Genomic DNA, 24,162 nt, shown 5'->3' with positions numbered 1-24,162 from the left:
TTGCAGAAGCTGGAGTGGGCTTCAATGACAACATCTGTGGTTGGGACTTAAGGACAATGCCAGGCAGACTTCTACAGTCTATGTCCCAGAAATGTCAAAGAAAGACAATTTAATCATGAATAGATAATGAGTGTGACTGTTGGGCAGACTGGATGGACCGTTCAGGTCTTTTTCTGATATCATTGGCTATGTTATTATAAAACATTCTTTCGGATCTCTGTGCCTTTCTTTATGGGCTTTAATAGAATCCAGCTTGGGGAAAACTTTTATCTGCTCCCCCATTTGGTTCTGTTAAAGAACCACGAGTTGTGGAAAAGCTAAATGAGGGAGACAAGGACCTGAAGATTACATTACATTAGTGATTTCTATTCCGCCATTACCTTGCGGTTCAAGGCGGATTACATAAGAATTGTCATGAAGTTACAAGATATATCGGCGGATTACATAAGAATTGTCGAGAAATTAAGGTAATACATGTTGGGTAGTTTGGACATTTTTGATTTGATAGGAGTAGACAGTGTGGTAGGTGGAGCTTGAGAAGGATCTAGTCGTGTTAAATGAGTTTTAGTTTCTTTTTTGAAGGTTTTGAAGTCTATGGTTGAAGACAGCATATTGGTGATTTGTCTGTCTAGTTTTGCTGCTCTGATGGCCATTAGGTTGTCATATAGTTTTCTTCGTGTGACATTTTTGGTTGGCGGGTGTGTGAATAGTGAGTGGGTTCTCCTGTGTCTGGTTGAGGTGGCTTGAATTAGTGGGTTGTTTCAGTAGGTTGGGCTGTCTCCATTAATAGCTTTGAATAGTAGGCAATAGAAGATAAAACCAATCACACTTATTACAAAGATAAGAATCCAACTTATACAAATTTCATCAATAAAGAATTTCCCAGGGACTTCAGAAGAATACCTGAGCCTACTTAGAAGATGTGGTGGCCATAACATAGTCCCAGTTGCTCTTCCCACTCTTCTAGAAGAGATATGCAGTTGCTGGTTGACACATAATGCAATACATATCTACTGTTTACCAAACAGAAACTGACCTATTTTGGACATGTGATGAAGGCGAATTCACTAGAAAAGAAGGTGCTACTCGGTAAAAGGAAGCAGGGGAGACCAAAGGCCTGTTGGCTGGATACCATCAAGAATGACACGGTAATGAACATCAAGCAATTGAAAGAAGCTATGGAAAACAGGGAAGCATGGCGACGACAGGCCTACAGAGTATTCAAGGGTCGGACACGACTGAATGGAAAGTAGTAATAGTAGTATCTAATGTAGAACCTAGAAAGGGAAATAAAAAAATAGTATCTAGGCTAAGATCTCATATGTACTTACAAATTCCTTCAGTAATAGCATCCGCTTTAACATAGGGGTGTAGGCCTCAACCCACCTTGAGAATAGGTTCATACAAATCCAAACAACTTCTAACCTCTATCTTTTGCGTAAAATCAATCTGTATGCTTAGAAAAAGTCCCTCAGGGACTGGTAAACGAGTATTGGTGTGTTTCCCATAGTGGGAGGAGCCCAATCTGGGTGTTGTTTTAAAATACGAAGCATTGCGGACAACTGAAAAATTCAAATTTTGAACAAGACTAATAGCGCAACCCATTCAAAGATTTGAAAATGAAAGTGGAAACTTGAAATTTAATGTGTTTTCCTATTGGTAACCAATGAAGATACAAAAGCAATGAAGAGGCTTTTTTGTATCTACCTGTCCCAAAAATCAATCTAGCGCCAGTGTTCTAAACTAACTGCAACGTACAACGTAATTTAACAGAAATGCCTGGAGGAAAAGTTCATAGCTATTGAGATAGACATGGGGGAAGCCACTGCTTGCCCTGGGATTGGTAGTATGGAATGTGGCTACCATTTAGGATTCCGGAATATTGCTAGTCTTTGAGATTCTTCATGGAATCTTGATACTCTCTGGGGTTCCAGAATGCTGGATCGGCTACCATGAAGACGGGATACTTGGCTTGATGGACCTTCGGTCTGTCCAGTACAGCATCTCCTATGTGAGCCAAGTATAGGACAATGAAGCCATTGAGACATCACTGATGAGGTTGGCTCTTAGGCATTGGTGGAATGACATAAGTTAAAATTTAGTAGCAAAAAAATAGATTGATCTTTATCATCTTTAGGCAATATTTGAATAAAATGTAACACATAAGCTGACTTCACATTGGTTTTCTTTAATAGAACTGTTCTGTTCATTGAAGCATAAGAGAAAGTCCACAGTTTTGTACAAGAATAAGAAAGTAGATTTTATTTCTCTTGAGTACCAGTATAAAGAAACAATACAGAATATTAAAAATTACACCCAGCCCTGTACATGCATGTTATCTATTCACATATTAACAAATGGGTTAACCTGGCCATTAAACTGGTCAACAGTGGCTGAAGGAAAAGATCAAAGGCCACTTCACGAAGCATTTTTAAAAATTTAATACATGTTTGATTCTGTAAACCAAAATTAATATTTTGAACTGTCTCCCGTATTTCACAGGAAGCCGTGTTCTTTTATGAAAATAGATGTAACACGGTTCTATTTTCTCTCACCTTGTACAAGTTTTATTGCCGTGTCTGGAATAATTGCAGAGTTCAATGTGCCAAATCCCTGACAAAAATTGAATTACTGTACTCTGCGTTTTTAATAACCATAGCAAGAAATCATTGATCATGCGGCTTCAGTAGAAAAAACTGGCTGAACCTAGTGAATCTTAAGCAGCTTAGAAAAGCATTTCTCACATCTGAGCGAGATATTCTTTAAAAGATTGGTTATTATTAGAGCAGCATTTTGTGTGGGAGGAGTGTGTGGCGCAGTGGTTCAAGCTACAGCCTCAGCACCCTGAGGTTGTGGGTTCAAATCCTATGCTGCTCCTTGTGACCCTGAGCAAGTCACTTAATCCCCCCATTGCCCCAGGTACATTAGATAGAGTGTGATCCCACTAGGACAGACAGGGAAAAATGCTTGAGTACCTGAATAAATTCATGTAAACAGTTCTGAGCTCCCTTGGGAGAATGGTATAGAAAACTGAATAAATAGATACAATTTTTAATCATGATTAATTGCACAAGGGTAAAGGGGTCATACATCTGCTATACCACCTTTCTGTGTGCTTTACATATGCTACAGAGTATGCAGGCCCTTTTTTCTGTCCCTAGTAGGCTTACAATCTAAATAAAGCAGGATCAAGTTGTGTAACCCTCCATTGCCCCAGATACAAAATTAGTGTGTGGTACAGTGGTTAAAGCTACAGCGTCAGCACCCTGAGGTTGTGGGTTCAAATCCTATGCTGCTCCTGCAAGTCACTTAATTCAAAAAGTCCATATACAGGAATCTGAAGAGAAACGATCAAAATCTAGGTCCAATACCTCTCTTAGAATAGATTCATAATTTTAACATAGACACTGTTTCATTGAACATTTCATTTGCATCAAAATTATCGCTGTTACTTGTATGCTTCAAATTATAAGGGGAGAGCCTCAGATCCCCGTGCGTTACTAATTGGTAGAACCGCACTGGAAAGGGAATAGTTCCTCACTGGCTCTTGATCCCCCTCCTACCCACTGAATGCTTAGAAGAAGAAATCAAACTACTTAGCTGCAGGTAGGGTAATTGGATGTGTTTTAGAGTGTTGTTGCATCCCCGCCAGTCCTTGCCGACGTCAAGCTAGCTGTCGTTTCGCTCTCAAGCAGCGTCAGGGCTTCAGACCAGTATCTGCAAAAATCAAAATAGAAAAGTGGCGGAGGACATGTCCAAGTGCAAAAAAACCATTCTGATGATAATGTGACTTACAACAGCGTTCTCACCAGACGCTTACTATGGCAGAGACAGCCCCAGGTGAAGCCGCTTGTTCTTAAAAGGCAGCTGACGCCCTGCGCTGTGCACGTCAGCTTGTCTAAGACTAACTGACTAATTTCATGTTGAATTCAGCACCATGTATGAGAGCAAGGCTCCACATTCGTCAGTCAGTCTTAGACAAGCTGACGTGCACAGCGCAGGGCGTCAGCTGCCTTTTAAGAACAAGCGGCTTCACCTGGGGCTGTCTCTGCCATAGTAAGCGTCTGGTGAGAACGCTGTTGTAAGTCACATTATCATCAGAATGTTTTTTTTGCACTTGGACATGTCCTCCGCCACTTTTCTATTTTGATTTTTGCAGATACTGGTCTGAAGCCCTGACGCTGCTTGAGAGCGAAACGACAGCTAGCTTGACGTCGGCAAGGACTGGCGGGGATGCAATAACACTCTAAAACACATCCAATTACCCTACCTGCAGTTTGATTTCTTCTTCTAAGCATTCAGTGGGTAGGAGGGGGATCAAGAGCCAGTGAGGAACTATTCCCTTTCCAGTGCGGTTCTACCAATTAGTAACGCACGGGGATCTGAGGCTCTCCCCTTATAATTTGAAGCATACAAGTAACAGCGATAATTTTGATGCAAATGAAATGTTCAATGAAACAGTGTCTATGTTAAAATTATGAGAGAGGTACAAGTCACTTAATCCCTCATTGCTCCAGGTACATTCGATAGAGTGTGAGCCCACCGGGACAGACAGAAAAAATGCTTGAGAACCTGAATGTAAGCCACTTACTATAAGTGGTATATAAATGCTTAAATATAGAATATGTAAACTGCTTTGATTGTAACCCCAGAAAGGCAATATATGAAATCCCATCTGCCCTTCCCCCACCCCCCATAGCTACACCTGCATTACAGGGAGCAGCCATTTCATACAAGGAAAGCGTGAAAATCAATGTGCTTTTTTAGTGAACTGGACACTCTCAAAGTGAGATTTGGCCCAAGAGGTGGATTCCCTGAATCGAGAGCAGTTGGACAGGGTACAGATTTCGGTTTTGATTGCTTTTCCTACCGCAGCATAAATCCCAGGCTGGAAGAGCGTAGTGTCGCTGTGCTTGAGCCCAGTATGTAATGGCAGGAATGCGTGCACTGAGAATCTTGTTGTCTTTTCCAGTGAGGCGTACCCCAGCTGTACGGTCACCGATGTTCAGTTTTGCTCTGACGTGCAACGGCTCATAATGCTGGACACGGAGAGGTGGGGCAATATCTCCTTTTTGATACTCTGTCAGGCTGAGCAGCTTGGAATCGCTGTCCTCTGAGACTCACTTCCCCACGAGATTCTCTCCCCATGCCATACACACCACTCTCAGACTCACAACCATTGCCATATACACACTGCGCTGAACCACACCCCTCCTGCCCTGAGTCTCATAACCACTGCTACACACACACTGCCCCGAGACACACACCCTCACCATATACACACTGCCCTGAGACACACACCCTCACCAGATACACACTGCCCTGAGACACACACACACACACCATATACACCAGGGGTGCCCACACTTTTTGGGCTTGCGAGCTACTTTTAAAATGACCAAGTCTAAATGATCTACCAACAATAAAATTTTTAAAAACCACAAAGCACACTGTACACTGAGAAAATGTTAATTTTCATTCCTATTCCGGGGTTTTTCAAAGAGGTCAAGGCAGATGACTCTATGTACTGTCACCTCAGTAACAACCATACAAAAATAGACAAATATACCCTTTTTACTAAACCACGATAGCAGTTTTTAGCACAGGGAGCTGTGCTGAATGCCCAGCGCTGCTCTCGACACTCATAGGCTCCCTGCGCTAAAAACTGCTATTGCGGTTTAGTAAAAGGGGACCATAGTGTAAAATATAGACAGCAGATATAAATTCAGACACATTTTGATCACTAAATTGAAAATAAAATCATTTTTCCTACCTTGTCTGGTGATTTCACGAGTCTCTGGTTGCACTTTCTTCTTCTGACGGTGCATCCAATCTTTCTTCCCTTCTTTCAGCCTGTATGCTTCCTCTCCTCCAGACCTCATTCCCTCCCCTAACTTTTTCTTCCTCTCTCCCTGCCTCCCTTTCTTTTTTTCTCTCTTCATGCCCCCTTTCTTTTTTTCTGTTTCTCTTCTTTCTTTCTGTCTCCCTGCCTGCCCTCTTTCTTTCTTTCTCCCTACCCTCCCCCAAGCCTCTGCCACTGCCGCTGCCATTGGGAAACAGGCCCCCAAGCCACTGCCGCCATCCAATAACAGGCCCCAAAGCCGCCACCCCAAGCTTTCCCTGCTTCCCTGCGTTGGGCTGAACAGCATTCCTCTCCCCGACGTCAATTCTGCCGTCGTAGAGGAAGTTCCGGCCCAGCCAGGCAGTGATTGGCTGGCCAGAACTTCCTCTTCGACGGCAGAATTGACTTCGGGGAGAGGAAGGCTGATCGGCCCAGTAGATCGCCAAGACAAAGTGAATCTATCACAGAGCCCTCACTTTGCCTTGGCGATCTACCGGTCGATCGCAATCGACCTATTGGGCACCCCTGATATACACACTGTCCTGAAACTCACAACCACTGCTATACACACACTGCACTGAAACAGTCTCACCCTATTCATTCTCACTATTCACTGGGGTTAAGTTCTTAGAAACCCTCTGAATACCAAAAATGCAAATCCAGAACTATTGATCCTATGGGTTAGGTTCCTGTGCAACCCTGTTTACTGTTCACATTTGCCACCTAACACCATAAATTCATCATTTCAGGGACCCTTGCTTATTATATTCTGCACTTAAAATGTATTTTATACACAGTCTTTTATGTAAAAAAAAAACAAAAAAAATCTGTTCGTATAATAGTACTCACATCCAGCTCCATGAATATCTTCTTCCTTATGAGGAAACACTGTGCATGACTGTGAATAAGCGAAAATGCCCATGAATAGCAATGGTGGAATATACTTTATTTTGCAAGAATAAGCAAATCCGTGAATACATGACAATGAAAACGCACTGTATATGCACCATACTGAGACTCTCCCCTCTGACTGCATTCAAGTTTAGTCACAGAAATCCTTATCTGTTTTCATTCCTTTGGCAGGCGCAAGGCCATGAAAGGCCGTTTGTACTTCACAGCAAAGGCAAAGAAAGAGGGCAAGATTATGATTCGGACTCATCCCTGTGCCCGGATCTTCTGCTGTGACTTCTGTGGCTTTCAGAAGGTATAGGTGGTCAGACTGTGGGTTGTAGACTTGTGGTGAGATAATGGAAGGAGGCAGATGGAAAAAGACACAGATGTTTGGGGTGGTGGGAGTGGCAGGAAGATCCAAGAGCAAGCTGGTAAGGTGCCATGAGGTAAGGAGGGAGATAGCAGGAGACTCAGAGCATGCAAGGTCGATGTACTTCCTAAGTCTTGCTAGCTAGAGAGTTTCATTTACTTTCCTTGTGGGCCACTGGCTACTTGCTATTCTGGACTCATATAGCTTGCTATCTTAGTCCAGGACTCTCTAAGTGGCATATACTATACATTCCAGAAAGTTAAACCTTAGCACACTAATGCATACGCAGGAAATCCTTATAATTTTCTGAAATATACTTTATTGAATAAATATGGTAGATGTACTCACAGTCACTAGTTTTTCTGAAGATTACCGTTAAAGATGAAGGTGAAGATTTGAGGAACATTATGGCAGAGGTGATAGAATAGTTAGACAGTAAGGTATTCTAAGTTCTAGAGATGAAATGCTGAATTATTCATGTATGTGGTCAGATAGCTTAAGGTAAAAAGACTGGTCCTCTGTTCAGGGGATAGAGCCACATGAATTTCAGTTGGAAGGAAAAGTGTGACTGACCCTATGACAAAGGATCCTCAGGGAATACCCTTAAGATTAAAGGAGGGTGAAGATAAAAGACTAGTAGGGACAGAGCTTGGCAACAGGTAGCAGAGAGAGGAACTAACTAAGACCTGAATCTGCCCTGAAGACTCTGTTTCAGCTGCTGCCTTGTATCATGGAGGCTACTTTTTCTCACATACACCTCACCCAGTTGGTTGGGGAGGTGGTGTTGGGCTGTTACTCTCGTCATCTTGTAGATATCAACCCCCTTCTCCCACCTCAATCTCACCACTTTCCCTCCTTTGAAGGCCACACCATCCGTCTATTCGCTCCTCTACCTCTCTGGGTAGCAGTCATTTACCGACCCCTTGATAAGTCCCCCTCTCCCTTTTTTACTGACTTTGACTCCTGACTCTCCTTCTTTCTTGAACCCTCATCTCCTTCCCTCATCCTTGTGACTTCAGCATCCATGCTGATGATCCCTCTGACTCCTACACTTCCAGGTTTCTTACTCTAACTTCCTCCTACAATCTCCACCACCCCTACACACCAGACTGCCACTGCATTGACTTTGTTTTCTCCTCCAACTGCTCTACCATCAATTTCTGCATCTCAACTTTACACCTCTCTGACCATCATCTGTTAACTTTTGCAATTCATTACCTCCTTTCCACCCCCAAGATCAGGCTAATCACTACAAATATGTTTAGAAATCTTCAAACTATTGACCCTAGCACCCTCTCCACAACTGTATCATCCCTCTCTTCAACTACTATGTTATTCAAGTCTGTCGATGAAGCCATCTCCTCCTATCACACCATCATTCTCTCCTCTGCTCTAGATGCCCTCACTCCTCCCATCTCACATCCTGTAAGATACGCCAAACCCCAGCCCTGGCTGACCTCTAGCATATGCAACCTTCGCTCCTGTGCTTGATCTGCTGAACATCTTTGGCTTAAATCCCGCACACATGCTGATTTCATACACTTCAAATTCCTGCTGACATCTTTCCAGTCTTCCCTCTCACTTCCCAAACAAGAATACTATTCCCATTTAACTAAATCTCTTAGCTCTAACCCTCACTGTCTCTCTGTAATGTAATGTAATGTATTCCACTAAATTCTCTACTCAAAATGCCCTTTCCTCCATTCCCCCAGACAATGGCACCTTGAGTTCTCAACCAGGTCACCTCCCCCCACCCCCTTCTTCCATCTGTCCCTTCTGCCAGTCTCCCCTCCACCCCTGCCACCTTTTCCTCCTTTTCTGAGATCACTGAAGAGGAAACTGTGCTTCTTCGCTCTTCCTCCAAACCCATTACCTGCTCATCTGATCCAATTACCCCCAACATACTCAACACTATTTCTCCCACTGCCATCCCTCCTATCTGTCACATTGTCAACCTATCACTCTCCACTGCAACTGTTCCCGGTTTCTTCAAACACTTATCCTCAAAAAACCCTCACTAGACCCCACATGCCCCTCCAACTATTGCCTCATCTCCATCCTCTCTTTCTTATCCAAGCTACTTGAATACACTCTCTTCTGCCACTGTCTGGACTTCCTATCATCTCAAGCGATTCTTGACCCACTTCAGTCAGGCTTTCACCCACTGCATACTATGAAAGCTGCCCTTGCTAAAGTCTCTAACGACCTATTCCTGGCCTCATCCTTCTCAATCTGTCTGCTACCTTCGACACTGTTGATCACCACCTACTCCTTGATATGCTGTCCTCACTGGGATTCCAGGGTTCCCGTTCTCTCCTGGTTTTCTTCCTATCTCTCCCACCGCACTTTGTGGATCCTCCCACTATCAATCAGTGTACCTCAAGGCTCTGTCCTAGGTCCTCTCCTTTTCTCTCTCTATTCCAGTTCCCTTGGTGCACTGATCTTCTCCCATGGTTTTCAGTATCACCTCTATGTTGACGACTCCCAAATCTACCTGTCCACACCAGATATCTCTATAGGGTTCAGAATGTAGCAGTGCGCTTGATCTTTAATTTGAAGAAATCGGATCATGTCACCCCGTATTACAGAGAGCTTCACTGGCTGCTGTTTGAGGCCAGGATATTATTTAAATTTGGGACTCTTTTACTTTATATGGCCAGGCTCCTGGGTATCTACTTGATCAATTTATGTTTTTTAAGGTAGATTGCCCATTACGGGTCACCTCAACATTTGTATTTCCTCATGTACGAGGTTGTTTATACAACAAATTTTTACATTGAACGGTAGCATATCAGGCAGCTAGTTGGGATACTAAGTTACGTATTTTGCTTGCTTCGTCAGGCTCATATCTGCACTTTCAAAAATTATTGTAAGCTTCTTTATTCGTAAGATTTCTAGGAAATTAATGATTGTAGTATTATTTTTGTAATTCACTGTTTTGTACAGTCTCTTGGCTATGTAAACCACATCGATCTGGAAGGCTTTGCGGTCTAGAAATGTAGTGTAATGTAAAGGAATCCAGGCCCATGTCTCCGCTGCCTGGATGTCTCACCGCCACCTAAAACTGAATATGGCTAAGACCGAGCTTCTTATCTTTCTCCCCTCCTCCCCGTTCTCTACTTCTTTGGACAACACTCTCATCCTCCCTATCTTATCTGTTCGCAACCTCTGGGTCATCTTTGACTCGTCTCTCTCCTTCTCTGCTCAGATCCAACATACCGCTAAAGCCTGTCGCTTCTTCCTCTCTAATATTACCAAAATCTATAGTAATGGTTAGAGCTCCAGCCTCAGCATCCTGAGGTTGTGGGTTCAACCCCATGCTGTTTCTTGTGACTCTGAGCTAGTCACTTAACCCCCCACTGCCCCAGGCACATTAGATAGATTGTGAGTCTACCAGGACAGACAGGGAAAATGCTTGAAGAACCTGTATGTAAACCACTTTGAGTGTGGTTCCTTTCCCTCTCCTCTCAGAGCACATTACCAAAACCTTTATCCACACTCTCTCTTAGATTTCTGCAACTTGCTTCTCTCAGATCTTCCGCTCAACCATCTCTCTCCTCTTCAATCTGTCCAAAATTCTGCATGATTTATATTCTATGAGAACTGCAAAACTCACATTATCCCTGTCCTCAAGTCATTTCATTAGCTCCCCATCCATGTCCAAATACAGTTCAAACTTCTCTTACTCCTCTTACAAGTGCATTCACTCATCAGTCCCTCAATATCTCTCCTCACTTATCTCCTCCTATGCTCCCTCCTGCAAACTCCGTTCATCAGGTAAGTCCCTCCTGTCCGTACCTTTCTCCCCCACTGCCAGCTCCAGACTCCATCCCTTCTATCTTGCTGTGCCATATGCCTGGGACAGACTGCCTGTGTCATTATGTCAAGTACCATCTCTAGCAGTATTCAAATCCAAGGTAAAAACTCACTTTTTCAAGGCTGCTTTTAATTCCTAACTCCCACTCAGCATAAGATACCTATGTCCATCTGACCATTCTCTCTGCGAGAAACTCCACAACCTCTATGTGTCCTGTTTGTCTAGATTAGATTCTAAGCTCTTCTGAGCAGAGACCACCTATTACATGTTAAATGTACATGTACAGCGCTATAGAAATGATAAATAGTAGTAGTGGTAATACCTTTGCAGACCCATCAGGGCAAAGGTCATAGAAGTGACCAGAAGGTATAGCAGTGAGACAAAGGATTGAAGCTAGTGCTGCCCGATTCACGATTCGAATCGGATCACCGATTTGAATCAGGTGAATTGATTCGAATTGGTTCGTTTTTGTGAAAAACCGGACTCACCGATTCAGCCCCGATTGAAGTTCATTATTTTTTTCATCACCGACCGCCAGACTCATTCCCATCTAATGTAACTTCCAGTTTTGCGAAACCAGAAGTTACATCAGAAGAAACAAAAGGACGTGGGAGCGTTGAGGGGGGAGCAAGAAGACTGTGCAGCGGACCTCAGAAGCAAACGGTATTTTTTGCTGGCTCTCTCTCCGTATTTCTCCTCTCTTCCCCGCGATTCCACATCCAGTCGAGTAAGTATATGAATCAGCAGGGGGGGCTGAGAATCGGCAGGGAGTGCTGAGAATTGGCAGGGAGGGCTGAGAATTAGCAGGAGGGCTGAGAATCGGCAGGGAGGGCTGAGAATCGGCAGGGGGGTTGAGAATCGGCAGGGAGGACTGAGAATCAGCAGGGGGGCTGAGAATCGGCAGGGGGGCTGAGAATCGGCAGGGAGGGCTGAGAATCGGGAGGGAGGGCTGAGAATTGGCAGGGGGACTGAGAATCGGCAGGGGGGGCTGAGAATTGGTAGGGGGGATGGTGAGTCTTGGCTGGGGATGGAAGCTGGGAATCGGCAGGGGGGCTGTTGAGTATTGGGGGCTGGGGATGGAAGCTGGGAATCGGAAGGGGGCTGGTGAGTTTGGGGGGCTGGAGATGGAAGCTGGGAATTGGCAGGGGGGCTGGTGAGTCTGGGGGGCTGGGGATGGAAGCTGGGAATCGGCAGGGGGGCTGGTGAGTCTGGGAGGCTGAGGATGGAAGCTGGGAATTTTTGATATGATATTGCCTTGGTTAAATAAAAATGTTTAAACTTAAAAAGCTTTGTCATTAACAGTGAATTGAATCGAATCGAATAATCGATTCAACAGGGTGATTCGAATCGAATCAAAATATTTTTCTCTGAATCAGGCAGCACTAATTGAAGCTTAGATGAGAAGAAAAGATGAGATTCAAGCTTAGATGGGAGGTCTTGCACGATAAAGACCACTAGAAACAAAGTTTATACAGATAAGCAGGAGTGGTTGCAGCATGCATAACACTACATTACACACAATGCACTGCTTACGTACTGTGTCCGGAAATGACTGCAGCTTTTAAGTTCTATGAAGTGAGAACAACATTAGAGCTGTGTCCTAAAACTACTAGTGTGAGCTGGTATGAGGAAAGACATTTCCTGCAGTTTCCTTTTCAGAAGCCACCTGTTCACCATTGCCACAAGGAAGCATTTCCCAGGTTTGGTGCTGATTCACAAGCGTGTGAGAGGGAAGCACGCATCAGGTTTCATCAGAAAATCTTTGGCCACTCCCAGTGTTGCTCACGCTCCGTGCAGAGAAATCTAGCCATGGATACCGCTGACAGGGTACTTTCTCCATCAGGAGCCAGGTTTCCATGCAGATTCCTTGGAAATTGTCCCTGTGATATCATGAGAGCAGGTGTTTGAGTCAGACTTAGGGCTCCTTTTACGAAGGTGCACTAGCGTTTTTAACGCACGCACCGGAATAGTGCGCACTAGTCGAAAAACTACCGCCTGCTCAAGAGGAGGCAGTAGCGGCTAACACATGCGGCATTTTAGCGTGCGCTATTCCGCACGTTAAGGCCCTAACGCGTCTTTGTAAAAGGACCTCTTAGTCTGTTGAACAAGAGAAATTGCTATGAAGTCATAATGGTGAAACGGGTCCCCGTTGGGTATTGTGGCAGATAAGCACTTTTCAATACCCGAAGGGCTTCCTGGTTTAAGTACGTTGTGAAGTTGTTGTAAAGCAGGACATTGTTCAGTAGTTCTGGTGTCTTTTGACATCAACCCGTTGAGTATATGACACATGCAGTAAATGCACTGCGGAACAGGCTTAACTGCGGGTGTCAGATTTTCCCACCACTATCCAAAATTTTAAAAAATGCAAAAGCATAAAAATAAAATAAGCCTATGTGTAAAAGAGGCAAAAACATTTTTCCAGTGGCAATTTGTTCTCCATTGGTTCGTATTTGGGTTTTACCATAGTTTGACCACAGGGTGTCGCTGTCCTGCAGAATCAGGCATTGCCATGCTAGGAGGCTGTAGCCATAGCAACCAGTTGCAAACTAAATGACTCACTCGCTGTCATCATATCGACTACTATTAAGGAAGCTATATGGTCAGTGGCTTAGTGAGGGGGCGGGGGACGGCCCGGGGAGCCATCTTGGTGGGGGTGCAGGCACCTCTCTGCCCCTCCAACCATGCTCGCGCTCTCCCCTGCCTCCCTGTACCTCTTTAAAAATCTTCGCAAGCGCAAGCAACTACTCTAGCCTGCTGTTTGCACCAGCCTGGCTCCCTCTGAAATTACTTCCAGGTCAAGAGGCCAGGAAATGACATCACAGGGAATGCCAGCATGCCAGAGAAGCTGCTTGCTCAGGAGAAGATTTAATGAGATACGGGGTGGGAAGGGAGGGCAAACAGGAAGGGGTGGTTGGTGCGGAAAGAGCGGGAGGCAAAGAGGAGGGCGCCGGGGGCACCACCACCCCAGGTGCCTCCTACCTTCGCTTCGCCACTGTATATGGTTCAGTCACTAGATTTCACAGTAAAATTTACAACAAAGATAACAAAAGGCACATTTGAATCCCTAAGAGCCAGCTCATAAGGGACACAGATGTCGCAACACAGTCCGTGTGCATCTGTATGTATCCATGTCTTGTGTGAGAGAGAGAGAGGGGGAGAGAGTGTGGATTAGTTGGATTAAAAGAAGAAGTAGATCCACATGCCCCTTCCTACTTCGAATCAGCTGCAACATTCAGAAGGTAGCTCCTCTGGTTTCCTCAAGGCGCAGAGCAGGAGTGCTTGACAGCAGGGGTGGGAAAGCCTTTGCTTTAAGAAAACAGTCACGTTCCGAAGGGATGTTGAAAAGCCCTCTCTGCTTTCTCCTCGGCAGGTAGATGCTGAGCAATACTACGGGGAACTGGAGGAAAGATTGACAGACGAATTCAACGCGGAGCGGAACCGCATCGGCCTCAAACGCTTGGACATGGCTTTCGTCAGCTTCCAGGATGAGAGGATGACAGCGGTGTGAGTGTGGCAAGTTGCAGGTTTTGGTCTAATGCCACATGTCTGGCATCCATCTTTCCATATATCAGATGCATCAGTTCTCTCTAACTGGGACGGTTCCCAGTTTCTCACTGCGCCTATTTCCACATCAGAGAGTTTATCACTCAGGACTGCACTACCTTACTCTCTCAGTCACTGTTGAATGGCAATGGATTAGGAAGCCCGAGCTGTTATATTGGGCGTTAGTGTGTCACAGGTTGAGCTTCAGTGTAAGAATCAAAAGAGGGAAATAATTTTGCAAATGCAAGGCAGCTGGGAGGCAGAGCCTTTAGTGAACACCACACCCTGATTTAATACAGAAATAATGGGGTCCATATTTAAAGCGGTTTAAGTGGGCAGGAGAGGTTCCTGCCTGCGTAAATCACACTCAGCATGCCAGCTGCCCACCACATATGTGGAAACCAGGCAGCAGAAGGGCGTACCAAGAGCAGAGTCGAGGAGGAGCTGGCAGTTACGTGGGTTCCACAGATATTCACTGCCAGTGCCCGTAGAGCTAAGCAGGCAGATAGAACAGCGCAAAAGGCAATCCTAACTTTCCTTTCATAGCTATGTGGGTGCCAGCACTGACTGGCACCTGCACGAGTTCCCAAACACTGCCGCTGGTTCCACTCTCCTCTGATTGCTTCTTCTGGCACCCCACTGATAGATCCCCAGCTCCTGATCCCTCCTTCCCCAAAGAAAGACAGCAACCTCCTGGCTTCACCCCAACCAGATCTGCCCCCATCCAGAACTCCACCCAAGATCAGCAACCTCCCCCCAATAGACCCTTCCAAAATTGGAATTCCCCGCTATAAGAAGTATCCTCCTCTGAAGCCCTCCATTCTCCCCCCCCCCCCCCCCCCCCCCCCCTTGGTCCCCAGGAGCCTTCCTTAAAATGTCTCAGGTTGTCTAGTTGCTCCTGCCTTTGCATCACAATATTTCAAAATGGTGACCTCTAATGGAAATCTTATGGTGCTACCACTAGAGTCTGATCCTTAGAGGTAGTTCCATTAGACTGCTCCTAGAGGTCTCTGTTTTAAAATCCGGCATCCTGTCCTGCTAAACCACCAGGGACATTGTAAACTAAGCTTCTAAGGACCTCCTGGAGGGGTGTCAGATGTTGGAAGGGGGGCAGGGAGTGGGACACTGGTTGTGCTGGGAGTTTTATTTGGGGGTGCTGATCTTTAAGGGTGGTTCAGGAGGGGGGGGGCACTGTTTCTGTTGGGAGGCAGCTCCAGAGGGAGGGGGATCTGTCTTGGGTCAAGAGGGAGGTGCTACTTTTGTAGTCAGATCAGATAGAACCACAGTGTAGCAGACTGAATATTGTACCTCCTCACATGCATTCCAGCTGCAGGAAGATAGAGTTACCAGATTATACTTTAGTAAAATCCGCACCCCTCTAGGCCCGCTCCCAGGCTCACCTAGTTCTACCCATCACGTTCCTGTCCCACTGCCTGCATGTGCGCATGTGTGGATGCCCTCCTGCCCGACATGATTTCCAGGAAACTCTTCTAAACCTAGACAAAGTGCCGGGTTTTGAAAAGCCATCTGAACCCCCGGAGGTGAGCGTCATGGCCTAATCCTGACTGCAGCAGTCAAAAACGCTGACTTAATATTGGCTTAATGAATGGAAAAAGGTTAGAACCAGAGACCCAATGAGACTGAGCACCCTAGGGATGGGGCTTGTAGCGCCTCACACCATTAATTGTAACGGTAGGTCTTTTTAAGAAGGGGGTGGAACATGTCACAGGTGCCCAAACTGGGGGGGGGGGGGAAATCTTGCTGCACTCTGACATCTGGCTCTTCTTTCCCACAGGATCATAAAGGACTATGGCCAGGTGTGCTGTCGCAGACGGCCTCAGCAGTCCTCCGTCACCACTGTGGTCAACTCACACAACTGGGGGGTACAGTATGCCCCAGCCCCCAGCAACATCATTTGGTAAAGTTTAAAAGCATTTCACCTCTTCTTGGGGGTGGGGGATCTCCATACCCATGTAACATGTTGGTTGTCTCCGGGGGTGGCAGATGTTTCTACAAAATCCTGAGTGGAGTAGAACGGGTACAAGTGGATTGATTTTTCACTCCGTCAAAAATTACAAAGATTAGGGGACACTCAATGAAGTTGCAGGGAAATACTTTTAAAACCAATAGGAGGAAATATTTTTTTACTCAGAGACTAGTTAAGTTCTGGAATGCGTTGCCAGAGGATGTGGTAAGAGCGGATAGCGTAGCTGGTTTTAAAAAAGGTTTGGACAAATTCCTAGAGGAAAAGTCCATAGTCTGTTATTGAGAAAGACATGGAGGAAGCCACTGCTTGCCCTGTATCGGTAGCATGGAATGTTGCTACACCTTGGGTTTTGGCCAGGTACTAGTGACTGGGATTGGCCACCATGAGAATGGCTACTGGGCTTGATGGACCATTGGTTTGACCCAGTAAGGCTATTCTTATGTTCTTAGGCCTGTGTAACAATTTGACTCATTAGCATAACAGTGTAAGGACTTGTTTGACTCCTTCTGGGGGATAGGGACCATGACATATCTCTTTCTTGGAAGGGGAGATCTCTGGACTTAACTCTATGTTATTCATTTCTCCAAATTTCTATCCCCCATTATCATTACAATTCTTGGCAGATTACAGCCAAACCTACATAATTGCAAGACATCATGAAAAAAAATAAAGAAAGGATAAGCCAAAACCCTGTACCAAACCCAAAAGGAAAAACCAAAGGAGCAGAGAAGACCAGGTCTTCAAACTAAAGTTTAATGACAAAAAATGGGAAGTAGAACAAGAAAATGGACCTGACACGGACCGTGTTTCGGCTATAAAGCCTGCATCAGGAGTTCTCAAGTTGTTCACTCAACAAAGAGACAAAATGGCCAAATGGGATCGGCACATGGGATCTATTCACAGGGCAAAGGTAGGGGAGGGACATTAAGGTGGGCAGACTAGATGGGCCGTGGGCCCTTATCTGCCATCTATTTCTATGTTTCTATGTTTCTATGACCTTATGTAGCAATCTAATTCAGCAAAATTTGTCATCCAAAAGCACGTAAAAATTGCAAACATAAAGAAAAACATGAAAACTGTCACTCAGCATATTAAAAATCAAACAGATTAAAACACACTTCAGATTAAAAATATTGCCATTATAAGCCAAACAGATTTCAAAGGCCAGTATCTTCTTCTTCAATAATTCTGTTGGATAAAAAAAAGTTTGTAGAGCAATCTTAAACTCTCATGTCTCTCATAGATCAAATGTTTCCCAGTAGGACATTCCAAAATTTTGGAAAATGAAAGTTAAGTATTCCTCAAGATGCACCACCTGAAATGAGGATCGCAGAGAACATGAGGGTTCATGCAGATGCCACTGGAGAGATCTTATCAAGCAAAACTTTAAAAACTAATCTTGTATCGATCCTATATTAAATACATTACATTAATGACTTCTATTCCGCCTGTACCTTGCAGTTCTAGGCGGATTACATCAAAAGATAACTGGACATTTCCAGGATGAGGGATACAATTAAAGACAATGGGCCTGTTACATCAAGAAGATAGCTAGACGTTTCAGGAAGATGAATACAATTAAGAGCGTTAGGTCTGAAGCAATTTTGAAGGGAGGATAGTGAGAGGGGGAGAGAGGGGAAAAGAAAAAGGGGTTAGTAAATTTGGATGAATTTCTTAAATAGCAGGGTTTTGATTTCTTTTCGGAAAGCTTTGATGTCAGTTGATGCTGTCAGTAAGTTGGTGATTGAGGGGTCCAATTTAGCTGCATGTGTTGCTAGTAAGTTATCGTACATCTTTTTGCGCTTGGTTCCTTTAAAAGGGGGGTGGGAGAAAGGGGATTGGGTTCTCCTCTGTCTGGATGAGAGGTTCCTGTTTAGGCGGTTGTTTAGGTAGGCGGGTGCCGTTCCGTTTAATGTTTTGAATAATATGCAGTAGAGTTTGAATTGGATGCGGGCTTGTATTGGAAGCCAGTGTGAATCTAGGAAGGCGTTGGTGAATAGGCAGCCAAAGTAGCTCTGCCAGTGTGGGAGCGATTTGGTCAGATTTAGATAGTTCTTTAATGTGCCCCAGCATTCTGAGCGACTTCATGAATCATTTAGGAATGCCCACTAACAAATGATTGCAGTAATCGGAATATGGAATGATAGTGCCCAGGCCAGTGGGCAGACGGGATAGGCCATTTTGATCTTCTGCATGGTCATGGATGATGGATTCACTAGAGGCAGGTCTTGTCAGACAAATCTGATCAATTTCATTGGGTGACCAAAGAATTGAATAGAGGGAGTATTCTAGACGTAACGCATTTAGATTTTAGCAAACCCTTAGACACTGTTCCACACAGACATCTAAGAAATAAACTGAATACCCTCAGGATGGGCCTGAAAGTGATGGACTGGGTCAGTAACTGGTTGGGTGGAAGGCAACAGAGAGTAGTGATCAATGACGATCTCTCTGAGGAAAAGGATGTTACCAGTGGTGTATCTCAAGCTTTGGTTCTTGGGCCTGTTCTTTTTAACACTTTTGTAAGTGATATTGCTGAAGGGCTGTCGGGTAAAATTTGCCTCTTTGCGGATGATACCAATATCTGCAATAGAGTAGACGCCCCTGATGGTGTGCATAACATAAGGAAGGACCTAGCGAAGCTTGAAGAATGGTCTGAGATTTGGCAGCTATGATCTAATGCTAAAAAATGCAAGGTCATACATTTGGGCTGCAAAAACCCTAAAGAATGGTACACTTTGGTAGGGTGTGAAGAACTTTTGTGCACAAAAGAGGAAAGGAACTTGGATGTGATAGTAGGTGATGAACAAGTTGAAAAGGCAGCAGCAAAAGCTAGAAGGATGCTAGATTGCATAGGGAGAGGAATGGCCAGTAGGAAAAAGGAGGTATTAATGCCTTTGTATAAGACTCTGGTGAGACCTCATTTGTGTACAATTTTGGAAACCACACCATCAAAAAGATATGAACAGGATGGAGTCAGTCCAATGGAAGGCTACTGAAATAATTGATGGCCTACGTGATAAGGCGTACGGGGACAGATTTAAAGATATCACTAAGTATGCGTTGGAGAAAAGGTAGAAGAGGGGAGATATGATAGAGACGTTTATCAATAATAATAATTATTATTTTATTTTTATATACCGCCACACCATATAGTTCTAGGCGGTTCACATACAAAGAGAATTTATACAAACAGTAAATAAAATACAATTGATTTAAAAATATATATTAAAATCAAGCTAAGAACAGTCTAAAAGAACCTGGAGTACTGCGTCAGGCACTGGTCGCCCAACATGAAGAAAGACACAGTACTACTCGAAAGGGTCCAGAGAAGAGCGAGTAAAATGGTTAAGGGGTTGGAGGATTTGCCGTACAGTGAGAGATTAGAGAAACTGGGCCTCTTCTCACTTGAAAAGAGGAGACTGAGAGGGGACATGTTAGAAACATTCAAGATACTGAAGGGAATAGACTTAGTAGATAAAGGCAGGTTGTTCATCCTCTCCAAGGTAGAGAGAACGAGAGGGCACTCTCTAAAATTGAAAGGGGATAGATTCAGTACAAACGTAAGGAAGTTCTTCTTCACCCAGAGAGTGGTAGAAAACTGGAACACTCTTCCGGAGTCTGTCATAGGGGAAAACACCCTCCAGGATTTCAAGACTAAGCTGGACAAGTTCCTGCTAAACTGGGACATACACAGATGAAGCTGGACTCATTTTAGAGCACTGGTCTTTGTCCTGGGGGCTGCTGCATGAGCAGACTGCTGGGCACGATGGACTACAGGGTCTGACCCAGCAGCGGCAATTTTTATGTTCTTATGTACATTTTACCAGTCAAAATTCAAAAAAACATCAATTAACAAATTTATTAAATAAGCCAGTTTTCAGCAGCTTCCTAAAAGACATATATGAATGAGCCTGTGAAATGATGCTACATAACTAGGAATTCATTTTACCTGCCTAAAACCCAAATAATTTATCAAAGAATCTCTTCTATCGGCAGAATTTAATAGTTGGTTGGACAAACAGATAGTGCCCTTGTGTGATCCTATTAGGTTTATATCGTTCAAAGCATAAAGATAGATAAGTAGGAACCATTCCAAACAAAACCTTAAAACAAATACAACCAAACTTAAACAGCGCTCTAGCCTCAAAAGTGTAATTGTTGATAAAATGGGGTAACATGGTCCTGTTTTTTCAAAGCAAAAATCAGACGCACTGCTATGTTCTGAATAAGGATCAATCTTTTTTGAAGTTTTTTGTGAGATCCCAGATATATTATATATTACATTAGTCCAGAGCATAAATGCGCATGAGGCAAATCTCTTTCATTTGAAAGAAAGCTTCAGAATGAGAGGGCCTAGCAAGAAGTTAAGAGGAGATAGGCTTAGGAGGAATCTAAGGAAATATAGAGGTGGTGGAGACAAAGACTGAATTCAAGGAAGCGTGGGATCTCTTAGAAAGAGAGAGGCCATTTGTCTTTTATCTGCTGTCATGTTTCTGCCATGTTCAACATTTCTGATAGATTAATCTGCTTCTTTCAGGGAGAATCTGTCAGTACATGGCACCAGCTGGTGGCTACGTTTCTTCGTCCTCAACGTCTGCCTTTTCCTTCTCCTCTTCTTCCTCACTACTCCTGCCATCATTGTCAACACCATGGACAAATTCAATGTCACGTATCCTGTGGAGAGCCTGAAGGTACTGCTGGGCAGGGGGGGATCTGGTCCCCTGGGGCCGGGGCAGAGGCTTCTGGCACATTAGGGAGGGCATAAAGGGAAGGGTCGAATGGTTCTTGAGGTTTCAGGCTCCTCCCACTTCTAGGAGGCTCTCCTCATTTCATCTTTCCTTCTTCTCTCTTTGCTCTAACTCCACCTCTCCAGTGCCCTTTGCCCTTCTCATGCTTTTCTTCCACTTCCTCTCCTGTTCTCCTCTGTTTTCCTCCCCAACTTCTCGAATTCTACCATCTTTAATCTCACCTCTATTGCCCCCCATTTGTCTTCTCCTCTGGCTCTGGCTCTCCCACCTTCTCCAGTGCCCCTCTGTTCTTTTAACCCTTTCCTCTCCAGTGGACTCTGTCTCTTACGTTTGTCCAATAAAAAATATGACCATATATTTTTGACATGTTATTTAATCATCACCGTTTTCTTTTCTGCTTCTCGGTCCGTTTCCCTCTCCCCCTGCCCCTCCAGGGCTCCTTTTTAACCTCCTTCTCTAAACAGGAAGAGAAGGGGTGGGGCTGATGTAGGAGGTTGCGCAGCCATTTGATGCAACCGTTTACTGTTGATTTTCTTGTACCAATCTTATTTCTGATGCAGGAAGAAAGATTAGCAAGGAGCAGCATTCGCTCGTTCTGCCTCTGGCACCATGTTGGGATGTGACACTTAGGGCCAATCTAGGGTTACCAGACGCATGGCCCTGCCAAACTCCCAGCCCCTCCCCCACAAACCCCATCTCTTCTTCCCTGACCTCTGGGCCACATCTAGAGGGCCTCTGAGCACATGCTCACAAGCGCTCCAAACACAGTACCAAACTCTTGGGTTTTAAAAATCCATCTGGACACCCAGTCATCTGGTAACCCCAGGTCAATCTACCAAACAAGGCAGTGCAAGGAAGCAGCTCCCTGCGATCCCAGGGCTCTCATCTGAGGGCAAAGTGGGGAGGAGGCTTGAGCCCACACAGGAGGGGAGGGGCCAGAGCGGACCCAGCTCATCCTGCCGATCCCTGCGATCCCAGGGCTCTGTGCTGGACTATGGAGGGGCGGGGGGTGGTCTACCTCGGGTACCCTCTTGGTGGGGGGCACTGGTACCCATCCTCCTCTCTGACCCCCCCTGCTACTTCCCACTCCTCCCCCCACTGCACACACACCTTCACTTTCTCCCCACTGTACCTCTGGCTCTTCATTGGCCCGAGCAGGGACTCCAACCTGCTTCTTGCACCAGCATCAGCTCTCCCTCTGATGTCACTTCCGGATCCCCCACCTGGGAAGTGACGTCGCAGGGAGAGCCGAAGCCGACACAGATAGCAAGTTAGTGAAGATGCTGCTCGCACCAGGAAAGTTAAAACGGTGCGGGGGGTGGAGAACAGGGTGGGGGATGGGCACTGGGAAAGATAGACTAGAAATCTTGGAAGTATATTTTTCAAGCATCGCACTGGGCTATAGGTGCCATTCCTCTGGCGATGGAGTGTCTAACGTTAGTTTAGGCTCCTCTCTTTTGTTTTCCAGGACCCCGTTGTGACGCAGTTTCTCCCTACCTTGCTGCTCTGGGCCTTCTCGGTGTTCCTTCCCTTTGTGGTGTATTACTCTGCTTTCCTGGAGTCTCACTGGACCAGGTAACAGCCCACTCCATCTTTCTCTACAGAACGAGAGGTCGATGGGGGTATTTTGAGATTTAGGTGGCACGTTTGCACATAAATGACAGTAATGCAGCTGTACTTTGCACATGGACGCGACGTGAATTAATACATGTAAATTATGCAATATTACAGTATAATTTCTACATATACAGATGATATTTTCATTTTGTTGGAAGTTGATCCTTCTGTGAAAAGTTTGAAATCAGACATTAAATCTGGCATCTTAAGAATCCAAGATTGGGCATTTTCAGTGTGCATGAAATGAAATACTGCCAAGACAAAATGATTATGGTTTGGGCCAAAAACTGAGCAGTTGCCTAGCTCAATCTTGTTAGCCTCTGGTGACTCACTGAAAATTGACTTTTCATCTAGAATTCTGGGTTTTATTCTGGATTCTTCACTCTCATTATCTAATCAAATTAATTAAGCTACTAAAAAATGCTTTTCAGTTTAAAGATGCTTAGAAGAGTTCGTCATCTGTTTTATCAGCAGCATTTTGCAGTATGTCATTCGGATTATGGCAGTTCGCTTTATGCTTCTTTAAGTAAATGCAATTTGAAGATGCTACAACTTATCCAGAATACGGCGGCTAAATTGATATACGGTAAACATAAATATGATCATGTCCAGTGAAGTACTTAGCATATGTGACACCCGGGACCCATCATTTTTTGGCACCCCCCCATCTGTATGAAAAACATGATTTTTAGTAACAAGCCACACATCACACATGAGTACCTAGGAAAAGGCAGCATCTTACATACTGCAGTGAGCAGTACATCAATACACCCGTTGTAAAACTAAACAAGCCAGACTAGTACAGATCAATCCTGCAGTCAATCCTAACAAAAAAACATGTCTTTCGAACACACAGAACACAGAAAACACCTTTGCCTAGTATGGAATATGTCATCACAAACTAACCCCTCCCCCTTTTACTAAACTGTAGTGTGGATTTTAGCCAAAGTGATAACAGCTCTGACGCTAATAGAATTCTGAGCATCAGAGCTGCTACCGCCACGGCTGATGCTAAAAAACGCTCCACAATTTTGTAAAAAGGGGGATAAAATAGAAATACATAGACAAAGGTTAAATTGAACCAGCAAGAAGCTGGACTCTGCATACAATGCAACACCACAGAAACAGTGACACATGTCTCCTAAAGCAATAAATAAATAGAAAATTTTTTTCTACCTTTGTCTTCTCTGGTTCTTCTTTCCTCGTCTTCTTGTAACTCTCTTCCTTCCATCCACTGTCTGCCATCTCTCTCCCCCTATATGGCATCTTCTCTCCTTCTATGCCCCTTCCAGAAACTGTATGCCTCCCTCTTCCATCTCTCCTTTCACCCCCATTGGTCTGGCA

At 44.6% G+C, this 24,162-nt stretch overlaps 1 protein-coding gene across 11 annotated transcripts in view; it reads left to right on the top strand.

Annotated features, from left to right (window-relative positions):
- Positions 1–24,162, top strand: part of TMEM63C (transmembrane protein 63C) — a 140,027-nt gene that overhangs the window by 89,338 nt on the left and 26,527 nt on the right. For all 11 annotated transcript variants that reach the window (XM_033951573.1, XM_033951569.1, XM_033951570.1 and 8 more), the window contains 6 exons: positions 4,973–5,053; positions 6,926–7,046; positions 14,291–14,424; positions 16,259–16,381; positions 20,991–21,144; positions 22,670–22,776. In XM_033951573.1, the coding sequence (XP_033807464.1) occupies positions 4,973–5,053; positions 6,926–7,046; positions 14,291–14,424; positions 16,259–16,381; positions 20,991–21,144; positions 22,670–22,776 (720 nt within the window). The remainder of the gene's footprint in view (positions 1–4,972; positions 5,054–6,925; positions 7,047–14,290; positions 14,425–16,258; positions 16,382–20,990; positions 21,145–22,669; positions 22,777–24,162) is intronic.

The sequence above is a fragment of the Geotrypetes seraphini genome, chromosome 7, assembly GCF_902459505.1.
Source record: "Geotrypetes seraphini chromosome 7, aGeoSer1.1, whole genome shotgun sequence".
Classification (NCBI taxonomy): domain Eukaryota; kingdom Metazoa; phylum Chordata; class Amphibia; order Gymnophiona; family Dermophiidae; genus Geotrypetes; species Geotrypetes seraphini.
Note: the sequence above shows the minus strand (reverse complement) of the source record. Positions and strands in the feature narration are given on the sequence as shown.